Source organism: Hydra vulgaris, chromosome 03, assembly GCF_038396675.1.
Source record: "Hydra vulgaris chromosome 03, alternate assembly HydraT2T_AEP".
Lineage (NCBI taxonomy): Eukaryota > Metazoa > Cnidaria > Hydrozoa > Anthoathecata > Hydridae > Hydra > Hydra vulgaris.
The window spans coordinates 20010001-20022500 of NC_088922.1; the positions used below are offsets into that span (position 1 = coordinate 20010001).

The 12500-nt window shown below is 24.6% G+C and overlaps 1 protein-coding gene across 2 annotated transcripts in view; it reads right to left on the minus strand.

The window, feature by feature from the left end:
• LOC100197092 (leucine-rich repeat serine/threonine-protein kinase 1) overlaps nucleotides 1-12500 on the minus strand; it is a 148938-nt gene that overhangs the window by 47289 nt on the left and 89149 nt on the right. For both annotated transcript variants that reach the window (XM_065792594.1, XM_065792595.1), the window contains exons 19-22: nucleotides 10972-11204; nucleotides 10098-10190; nucleotides 5349-5713; nucleotides 1932-2191 (exon numbers count right to left, since the gene is read on the minus strand). In XM_065792594.1, coding sequence (XP_065648666.1) covers nucleotides 1932-2191; nucleotides 5349-5713; nucleotides 10098-10190; nucleotides 10972-11204 — 951 coding nt within the window. The remainder of the gene's footprint in view (nucleotides 1-1931; nucleotides 2192-5348; nucleotides 5714-10097; nucleotides 10191-10971; nucleotides 11205-12500) is intronic.

Here is a 12500-nt window from a genome sequence, read left to right on the forward strand (position 1 = left end):
AGGCAGAACTTTTCTTTCAACTTGACACTTGAATTTAATGATCATACTCTTTCTACCATTCCAGTTAAACAGATCCTATTGTTGGACAAAGTATCTGGCTTGTGTTATGCTAAAGTTATATCTTAACTATACTCATCAACAGCTTTTGATACAAGCTTTTGATGATTGATATTTCCTGTCATAGTCATACAAATGTGTTTTTAAAAACTCTCTTCAATTCCCTAAACTATTTTATAAGTGCTTCACTAAATCTTGTTTTCCTGCCTGCTGGGAAACAGCATCATTAACAGATTCTAATTTAATAAAATTCTGGAGAACAATCCTTCCAACTATTGTCTGATCTTTCTTCTTTCTACTATTAGCAAGGTCTTTAAGTCTTTAATTAAAAAATTTCTCACATCTTGAGTCGAAAAACTTACTGTCTGATATATGGCTTATAATTCTCTCATTCTACAGCTGTCTTGCTAACTGCTGTGATGGAAAGATTCTATTATGTATTAGATGGAGGCAGTGACGCAAGGGCTATTGCTTATGACATATCTAAGGTTTTAAATAAAGTTTGGCATGGTGGTCTTCTTCATAAGCTTGCTTCTTATGGTGTATTTGTGAAATTTTTGAGATGATTGTCAAATAATTTTTTCTGTGACATTAAAATCATCCTCATAGTCCAACACTTTTCTTCTGAGTTATCTCCTGGGTTACCTCCTGGGTTCTATCCTTAGTACTGCATTGTTTCTTATCTGTATTAAAGATCTTTCAGACAATTTTCCATACAGTGGGCCTATTTTCTGATAACTCCTGTTATCAGAAAATAGGCTTTATACTCCTGTCTCAACAAAAAGTAGTTTCTTTTTGATTGCTTGGAATAGACAGCCAATCTTGAATTTGATCTGTAGCATGTGTTGCTTGCAGTGGGCTGTGAATTTAAACTCCAAAAAAACTCAGTTATTTGCTACAAACAACTATTATATTTATAAATGGCAACTCTCTCACTTAGTCCTTTTCTTTACACCTTATTGGATTATTGTTCACTACTGACTTTTGGAAACATTTTGGAAAACTTGCATCCTTTTACCTGTCCAGCATGCTCTGAAAACTTTTATTTGTCTATTTTTTTTTCCTCGCATTTGAATCCTTTGGAACTCTCTCCCCTCTTCATGTTTTCCTGAATCATACAAGTCTTGTATCAACTGTTTCCTTGCTTTTCCACTCTATTTTTTTTCTAGTAACTCCCAACTATAAAGTGGTTGCTTGCAGCCTTGTTAGGAGTAAATTAGATAATAAAAATAACAAAACAACATGATTTATGATAATTTTATTAAAAAAACTTGATTTTAAAAACTAGAGAAAATTAATGAAAGGCTGAAAAAAACTAACTTTAAGCTTTAAAAATAAAAAAACTGCTTTTTTTCCAGTAGTTCAACATTTAGATTTTCACTCTCTCATTTAAATTGATGCACAAAAAGTGTGATTTTATATAATTTGTGTTTATTACTTTATGTTTGCTACATAAACTAATTATAAACTATTATTTATTATATAATATTTACTTTTATTGTTTTTTAACTTGTTAAAAATAAGTTTATTGTTGGCAATTATTGTTTCCTGACAATTAACACGATTCATATACACATATACCTACTATGTATATAGTTTGTATTTATTGACAAAAACAATTTGTTGATTTAAAAGTCTTTTGCTTATATTAGTTGGATCAGTTTTAAAATAGAAATTATGGCATCAATATTCCAGCTGAATGGAAAACTAAAAAAATTTAAAAAATAATCCTAGACTTTACTTTTTTTTTAAGTATATTTAATATATTTTATTATATATTTTATTTATTTATGATTACTTCATTAAAATTTACTTAATAATGAAATGGTAAAATAAAAACATATATTAAATAAAAAACTAAAACTAAACAATACCTGTAAGACATGTATGATTGCATTTGATGATAAGGAAAAGATTTTATTTTGGCTTCATGATTCCATGAAATGTAAGCTTCAGTAAATGGAGATTTGTTTTTTATAGCAGAATTGCAAGGAACTTTCATTGCTGCACAAAATGAAGAGTTTTTTGAAGCAATTTTTACAGCAAAAACATCGTTAAATTTTCCTTTTGAAATTACTTTGCCACACTCAATTTTTTTATCAGAGAAAATCTTACAATTGAAGTCTAAGAAACACTATAAAAACATTTTCACATTTTCATTTTATGAGAATATATATATACACAACCTCTTATTTGGTGAGGTTTGTATTAACTATAGTCTACATTATATGTCTAAGAAAAAAATGTAAACATTTGATTATAATAAATCTGTTTACTCAGCAAAGGTAAACATCGAATTTGACAATATTGTAAATCAATAATTAAAACCCCAATGGCTACAGCTTCAAATTTTTAAATTTTCAGAATTAAGTAAAGAAAAAAGATGTAGAGAAATTTAGGCTTCAGCAGAAAATGAAACTTGCAATTATAGTTTACCAAGCTGATGCATTACCCAATCATGCAATAAAAACTAAAATAGTGTAACAAATACAATATGTATATATATATATATATATATATATATATATATATATATATATATATATATATAATATATATATATATATATATATATATATATATATATAAATAAATATATACATATATATATATATATATATGTGTGTGTATATATGTGTATATATATATATGTGTGTGTGTGTGTGTTTGTGTGTATATATATATATATATATATATATATATATATATATATATATATATATATATATATATATATATATATATATATATATATATATATATATACATTTATAATAAACCAGTAAAATTTTAACAAAAATTGCATCTAAAATATACATTAAAATATTAATAAACAAATATCAACAACAATTTAAATAAAATAATCAACAAGTATTTGGAAAAAAAAATCAGTTTTATTTTGTTCAATGGAAATTTAAAAGTTTTAATAGTACAGTTTAAAAGTAATAAAAAACTATACTTTATTTCAATTCTAGGACAAAAGTGTATTAAAAAAATTACTATTTTTAATTTATTTACTAGTTTGTTACTACTAGATTGTTCAATTCCCTCAATTAACCCTAAAATAATGACCTATTTTGTTAGCGCACAAATATTTTTTTTGCAGTCAATATATGTTTACCAAATTTTTATAAAAATATTACTAAAATAATTTCAATTAATCTGTTTGAAACATAACTCAGATTTGAATGCTTTAAACAATCATCAGATATTAAAAAACAACTGCAGCTGCAAAAAATATTATAGCATTAAATAATGTTAAGTTAATGTGGATAACTCTTTAACACTAGCTTTGTTTATTTCATAGTTTTGAAGATGACTTATTCAGTTAAACAAAGGTAACACCGCTTTCTTTCCAGTTTTATTGGTTGTGTCCTTTCAGTGATTTGTCATGCAAGAATATCATTTGTAAACTCTTTTTTTTTTTTGATTTCCTAGATACATTTGGAAAGTTCTGTGAAATTTTAATTCATTTTTGTATTTAAAATTTTCATTTTAGCAAACTTTGAATGTGTTCTGTTGAACCAACATAATTAAAATAGTTTTTCTGCTGTGAACTTTGGAGGTGAAAATTATATTTTTATCAAAATATAATTTACAGAGGCTATTGTGAAGTCTTCTTGGTTAAAAAAATGGAGAATATTAAGTTATTTTTTTTGAGATTTTGTGAAACTTGTGTGCTTATATATATTTTTATTATATAACTTTATAATATTTACATGTTAACTTTATAATGCAGGTTAACTTTAAATTTTTACAAAGTACTTTATTACTATTAAATTAATAAAGTCTTTTAACTTTTTTATCAATTTTTTTTTATTATGGTATTTATAAATTTAGCCAAATCCATAACCATAACCTTGACGTATATGCTGTTGCAGTGTTGTGGTAGAGTGCTTGCTTTTTAAGCGCAAGTTCTGAGTTCAAGCCCCACTACCCTGGTAGCTCAACTTGTTTTTCTGCTGTGCAGAAAAACAAGTTGAAGTTGTCAGGGTCATGTTTCAGAGTTATAGAGTTAACAGATTTTTTACTTTTTTATTGAGGTTGTAACCACAATAAAAAATTAAAAAAAAAAAAGCATAACATAAAAAAATATTATTTTTTTATGTTATTCTTCTCGTTAAGTCCCCTTGAACTTAACGAGAAGAATAACATAAAAAAATAATATTAAAAAATTTGTCTTATTTTAAAATATTATACTCTTTATAAACTTAATAAACATAGATATACATATCCTATACATTCAGTATATACCAGATATGTATATCTAAATAGATATGCATATCTAGTACGCCTTTACTAATAGCAATGATTATCCCCTTTAAGAATTTTTAATGTCTTTAAAAATAATCTTTATCATTATTGATTTTAAAATTTTTACAAAATTATGGTCAACTTTTAACACAATTATTCTAAATATTTACTTTTTTGTTTAAGAAATACCTTATTATACTAACCAGAGATAATACCATAATAAGCAAACTAAAGGTTATATGTTCATCAGGGTTGTATTTATTTGTATTTGGTAATAATAGGCAATATGGTTGTATTTTTATTTGTATTGTACTTGATTAAAAATTTGTTTGAAATATATTTGTTCTATAAACTAGGTAACTGTGTATTTTTGGGGAAAAACTAAGAGATTCATTTTTTTGTTGTTGTAACAAATAATTTTGTTCATTTTTAACACTAAAATGATTAAAAATTTCTTTAGTAAAATATGGCAAAAGCCATGTTTTCTCTCATATTTAGTATATTATTTTATCAGTATTGACTTACAAGTTTATTAGTTATTTATCAAATAGTTTAAGTAATTCTTCCCCAATTATTTCATATTAAGTTAAAAAAAAATTTAAAAAAACAAAAACATTTCTCATTAAAAAAAAAAACTTAAAAATATTTGTATTTTTTTCATGACCATAAATACATTTATTTGTTTTTGTATTTATATTTGGAAACCATACATTTGTATTTGAGTTTGTATTTAAGAACCTAGAAATATCGTATCTGAATTTGTATTTAGGAACCTGAAAATAATGCATCTGAATTTGTATTTAGGAACCTAGAAATAAGCTATTTGAATTTGTATTTGTACTAGATTAAATGCATTTGACCACAACCCTGACATTAATTAAATACTATATTAAATATTTTATTTTTATTATTATAATTATTATTTATTAATTGAGTAAATATAATGTATTATTGTCTTTATATTGGAGTTTGAATTTTATTAAGCTTTGAGTGTGAAACATAAATTAATATTGATTACAAAAAGTTAGTAAACATACCAAGTCAGGAAAAACCTTTTTTATATCTACCAAATTTTCATGAAAAGGACAAATCAAATCTTTCTTATTCTTTAAACAGTCTAAAGCATGTTCAAACTCAAACAATGACAAGTTAAAACTGCTTGATTGAGAATTATTTTCTATTGCATTCTGAATGCAAAGATTACAAAAAGAAACTCTCTCAACATATTTAGCACTAAACTTTGAAAACCAGTCAGAAAGTAGTTTATCAATACAATCTACTGAAGTAACAAATATTCTGCAAGCTTTTATAAAATTATTGCATGTATGGCTGGTAACTTCGAAATTGCTAATGTTGTGAGCCATAGATTTACTTTGTATTCCTGATGCAGTAACATGTGATTCTAAAAAAAATTAAAAATAAAAATAAATTATGACACATTATGACATTATATTGAAACATACCTTTAAACTATTAAGAAAAATCATATTCAAAGATCAAAATCAAAGTCAATTAAAAAATGAAAAAAAAAAAGTTTTACAAGTTTTGAACACATTTTCCAAATTTCAAAAATAGTAACTGAAATTTTTTTCTCAATTTATATATTCAAGTATTTTTATGTGTAAATGTGATATGATAATGTGTGTTCTTTATTGTACTTATATGTGTTAAGGTTACATGGGGTTATATTTTGTAAGTGTTAATGTGTCATAAATGTGTAAACATCTATTACACAGGTCAACAAAAAAAATTTTTTTTTCTGGTGCTGAGCAAACAATATGTTTTTTGTATAGCATTTCTCATTTTGATTTCAAATATGCAACTCTTTTTTTACCATCACGTCAAGTTGTAAAGATATTTAGCTTCAAATCTTAAGTATTTAGGGTAAAGTCCCTAATATTGTCGAAAAAAAAGTTATTCAAAAGTATGTCAACCTGGGTCTCAAAAGAAGCATATTTACATAGAGATTTTAAAAATGTTATTCATTTGTAATAAAAATAAGTATTTTTTGTATTATTGCTGAATAACATTCTGTTGAAATTTTTTTAAGAGTCTTTAACATACTTTCACATAATTTTTTTGTTAAGAAATTTTAAGGAAAAATATTTATTATTTCTAAAATCTCTATAAAAATACGCTTCTTTTGAGACCCAGGTTGACATACTTTTGAATAACTTTTTTTTCAACAATATTAGGGACTTTACCCAAAATACTTAAGATTTGAACCTAAATATCTTTACAACTTGACGTGATGGTAAAAAAAGAGTTGCATATTTGAAATCAAAATGAGAAATGCTATACAAAAAACAAATTGTTTGCTCGGCACCAGAAAATTTTTTTTTTTTTTGTTGACCTGTGTTATATATGAAGCGTTTCTATGTGTGTTATGTGTTATGCTACATGTTTATAGTTTGTAAGCAGTTATATTGTTTCCATGGTTTCAAAGTGTTGTGACTTAGCTTAGTTAATGTAACTTAGAAATGTAAGCTGGGTTTGTTGAAAGCAAGAATGTTGTCCTTGCCAGCTGAATAGTGTAGTGATGCCATGATGAAACACAAAATAAAATCTGATTGTAGTTAGTGATGTAATTGATTAATGATGATGTAAAAAATGTCTAATTTTTAATTAGATAAAATATTTTAGTAAATATTTTTTAACAACATCAACAAGTGCTGCACTAACAGTAACAGGAGTGAAATCTGCTAATGGTGAATAAGTGATTTGTAGTTTTTATAGTTTAATTTAAAAATAAAACTTTGGAAGTTTATTTGTTACCTTTTATTTTTTAGATTTACTGTATGAAGCCTTTTTTGGCATTTTGAAGATTGAATAATTACATTGATTGATTGCTTTTATTGTATTTAGTTTTTCTATATAGCTTCCAGCTGCTTCTTCCTCTAATACAGCAAGTAAGTTGTTGAACTCACTTATACTTGACTTATTACATTGATTGATTGTTTTTATTTCTATTTTTTTAATAGTAGATTTTTTGTTAGTAGTATCTTCCCAGTAGATAATTGTATATATATATATATATATATATATTTTTTTTTAGATTATTCACCTCCTCAAGGCCCGAGGGGGGCCACTACTGTCGAGGAGGCTACTCATTTTTTTGCGTTTTTATTTTTATTTTTTAGTTGTTATTCGTGGTGCAACCCTCTCTCAACTCTTTAACTCCGAAATACGAACCTTCCCGAGCAAGGCCGCTGCGCGGAGAAACTAAGTTGAGCGCGGTACTTCCAGGGACGTGGTGGGAGTCGAACTCCGAACCTCTCGCTTATAAAGCGAGCGCTCTTACCACTACACCACTACCGCATGTATATATATATATGTATATATATATATATATATATATATATATATATATATATATATATATATATATTTCAGACTCAACTTGGAATCAATTTTTATTATATCGCTCCCAGCATCTGGGTCCTCAATCAAAGGGGATCTTCAACCGATAGTGCTGATATGGGAGAGAAAACCCATCTTTAAGTTGGAGGGTTGGCTCATCATATGGCATGAGAGGAAAAGAGGATGTTGGGAGGAGAACAAGAAGACGTGACTCAAAAGTGGTAAATGAAGACATTTACAACTTTTAAACTGCTTTTTTATATATAAACATATTTTTTAAATAAATTTTTGTGTTGTTTTTCAATTTTTTCTATTAATTTTAATGCTATCAAGTTAAATCATTTAAATATGGCGCTTTTATTAACGATAATCAATAATAATAAATAAAAGTGAGTGTCAAACATTTTACAAAGTTATCTCAATAATTTTCACACAACCAATTCTATGTAGCATGTTCCTGAACCAAGTCCACTTGATAATTTATTTTTAAATTTGATAAAAATGCATTATAAGGTATGTCCTTGAACGAATATTACACAAATAATGTTGCATTTTTAAATATTCTTAATTTATAGTTTTTGATAAGTATTTTGATGTGTCATATGATGTTGTAATGTGTGTTTTTATTATGTATTAATCAAATTATACAAGATTATATTAGTTTATATTTTAAAAGTGTTTCTATGTGTGTGCTGTTAGTAGTTAAAATATGTACAATAAACTCTGGATAACTTGATAACCCTTAATTACTTGAACTAATTTTGAAAATCCAGTTGAGCCTTTTTTTATGGACTATACTGCCAATAACTCTAACATTCTCTAACAATTTTCTTGTTCACTTGCAGGTTTGAGTTATTGAGAGTTTAATGTAATATGTTATACTATTTGTTAATTTTGTGATGCCATTGTTGTGTTGTTTTGTGTTGATAGAAGACTTGGCTTACCTTCACGTCGGTTTCTATAGTTAAAAATGATTACTGGGTAATTTCATAACTGAAATTAGCTACATATAATCATTTACTAAAAGCAAAGGATTCAGTTTTTAAATAAAAACATAAAGGTTAATCTTATTGTGATTATTTATTTTCACCCTTGCTTTTTTAAAAAGTTGTTGATAGGAACTTGCAACAATAAATCTTGAAACTTTCACTAAAGAAAAACAACCACACAGAGTATGTTATAATTCAAATTGCTTTTATAAGTATTTTTGATACTTTTTATGTTGAATATAAAATTTTTTGTAATTAGTTTTTTAAGATTATTTGTTTATTTTATCTTAAGAAAAATATGTTTTTTGTTTCTCAAGTATATTCTATATTTTTTCTTTTTGGAATTATTATTTTGTATGGAAATATTGGCCTTTTTTTGCTTTCTTTTTTATATTTCCATTATAATTTATATGTGAATGAAAACTGTTAATACTTTTATCACCCTTAATGAATACAATCTAGACATTTTCCATTTGCATTAAATATTTATTTTCGGCACAAACAACAAGTATAAAAATAATTTAATATATTGGACTTTTCTGGTATGTTTTTTTATATTTCCGTTAAAATTTTATATGTGAATGGAAACTGTTTATACTTTTGTCACTTTTGGTGATTACGATCAAGACGTTTCCCTTTGCAAGTACCAGTTTTCAGCACAGCAGGTATAACAATAATTTAATTTCCAAACTCAGCATTAAAAACATTTTAATTAAATGTTTTTTTAAAGAAAAGCTTATATTAAAAATTTTAAACAGATTAAGGTTTCTTTGCCTCGCTTTGTTGTGTCCATTTTTTTTTTAAAAATAAATCTAATAAGAGCAATAAAATTTTATTATGGCCTTAAGTTTTCAAAAGCATCTGGAGAAATGCTACGCAACTGTCTTCTATGTTAAAGATACTTTTATTACATAAAAAATATTGAAGTAAATAAGTATAGTTTTAAAGTATAGTAAATTAATTTTTAACCAAAAGCCAAGAACTTTAAATCAATTAACTTTTTGCCATTTACTAAAATTTATTAAAGTATCGAGACCAAATTAAGAACAAGTTTAGAAATAGTTGGATGTGAAACAGACTCACCATGACCCATATCGTACGGGTCCTGACAGCTAGTTATAATTAATAATTAAAATTTTTTTTAAGGAATGTTTTTAACAGTGATTTTATTTACTAAAAACTTTAAAATTAAAGTTTTAAAATTACTTCACTATTTTTTATTTTTAATCAACAAATATGTTTTCATAACTTTAAAATTTTGCATTTTCATCTAAAACTAGTTTTATTAGATATATATAAAATAAAATAACACTAAAAAAAAAAAAAATTATGCGCCTTGTTTGCCAAATTTAAAGTTAGACCCCTAGAAATAAAGAAATCATTTTAATAACAATGTGCAATAAAAAAACAAATTTATAATAATTTTAAAGAAATTACCATATTTTTCAATAGGAACTGTTACTTCAACAACTGTTTTGCTGTTCACAGATCTTGGTTTAGAAATGGAAACAACTTTTGCTTCTGAGGAAGCTGAAAAGAAAAGGAATTTGACATAAGTAAAAATTCTTAAACTTTTTTGAATTATTTAAAACTAAGTTTTTATGGTCTCTGGTTTCCATAGTTGCCTAATAACAGTTAGTAAACAATTAGTATATTATATATATAACTATTATATGTTATATTTAACTAAGTTGAATTTTTAATTACATTTTTATTGCGCTTTTATTTGATAATTATAATTGTTATTAATTGTTAATTACAGTTTTTGGTTCAAATTTATTATTAGTTATTTGATAACTTAGTTTATGTGTGACTCAGAGAAACCATCTTGATTTGATTTGATTTTTAACAAAGAAAAAAAAATTCTCTAACTTTTAAAGTCATGACCCTTATGTTATACTTTTGAATGTTTATGTAATACTTTTAAATGCTTATGTAATACTTTTAAATGCACTTTATTTATAATAAAGCATGCACTAAGCACATATGTTATAAATAAAACAGTAAACTAAAATTGTGCAATAGAGCAAGTGTAGACAAAACGTTTTAAAGGATCAATTTAAGTGTCAAACATAAAGGGTCACATGGTAACCCTTTAAATTTGAAATAAAATAAAAGAATCATAAAAGCAATACAAAAAAAAAAAAACTTAAATTTTATCTAAAATTTATAATAGAAAATATAATTAGAATACAATTTATAAAACAAAATTTTAAAAAATGTACAAAAATTTATTTTAAAACAAAAACAAAATTTTTTTTGAATGTAGCGGAATACTTAAAAAACTGCTGTAAACCTAAAGTATACATACAGTTTGACCCATAAAAAGACACTTTAGAAGGTAGCTCAGAAATTCTAAGCAACATGTTTCCAAAACAAGAAACTTCAATTCCAGTTTTCCAACAAGACCAATTGAATTGTTTTTCAACTTTTATTTCATCCAGATTTTTTGAGCTTGCAGTGTCATTACTGTGCAATTCTGTATTAGTTTTTAAACCAAAACATGTTGACAAAGCTTCGAATAGATTTTTATCCACTCTTATTCTAAATATTTTCAAATTATAGTGAATAAGATGTATTTAAAAAAAAAAAATGTATATTCATGTATGTAAATGCATGCTTGTGTGTGTGTATATATACTTGCATTTATATGTATACATGTATATATATATATATATATATATATATATATATATATTTATATATATATACATATGTACCTTTACACATATATATGTATATATATACACATATATAAGTATGTATATATATATATATATATATATATATATATATATATATATATATATATATATATATAAATTATGTTAGTGTATTTTACAAATAGAGTGCTCAATGTTCTTAAAGAACAGAGCAATAATAAATTAGTAAAAAACACTTATCTAACTTTTAGTTAGAAACTTTAAGTCGAAGATAAAAGTTAGATAAGTGTTTTTTACTAATTTATATATATATATATATATATACATATATATAAACACTATTAAAAGAAGTTTATTCACACTTATTCTAAATATTTTCAAAGTATTGTGAATAACAAGTATTTAAAAAAAAAACAATAAAAATGTTTATTCATATATGTAAATGCATTTGTGTGTGTGTGTGTGTGTGTGTGTGTGTGTGTGTGTGTGTGTGTGTGTGTGTGTGTGTATAAACGTATACATGTATATATATATATACTATGCACATGTATATGTATACATATACATATATAAATAAATAAATAAATATATATATATATATATATATATATATATATATATATATGCATACATATGTACAAACTCTATTAAAAATGTATTAGAAAAGTCTAATAAGTACTAGAAATAGAATTACAAAATCAAAAATGAATCAGAAATTGAACTGAATACAAAAATCCAAAAGCTTTAAATAGTTAAATTAAAATTTAATATCTAAATACACTACTAAAAATAAAAAATAAAAACTTGACCATCCAATCATAATACTAAATGATATTTTAAACAAAAATAACAAAAAAATAACATAAAAAAAAACCATAGGTGCAAAAAAAGAAGGAAAAAAGGAAAAATTATAAAAAATCCTTAAAGAGTTTAAGAACTCTATGTTTAATTTGTTTATTTAAAACTAGATCTTGGCCACCAAGTATTCTTTCCATAATTTCTAATTTGGTTAACCTTCTAATTTACTCAATTTAATTTTAAATCTCCTAATTTACTTTAACCCAAAATAAAAAAGCAAACAAAAGAGGCTTTTCTTTGACTTCTTTAGTCAAAGAAAAGTCTCATTTGATTGAAGAAGTCTTTTTATCTTCCTTGAAATGTTCATCAATCCATTGAA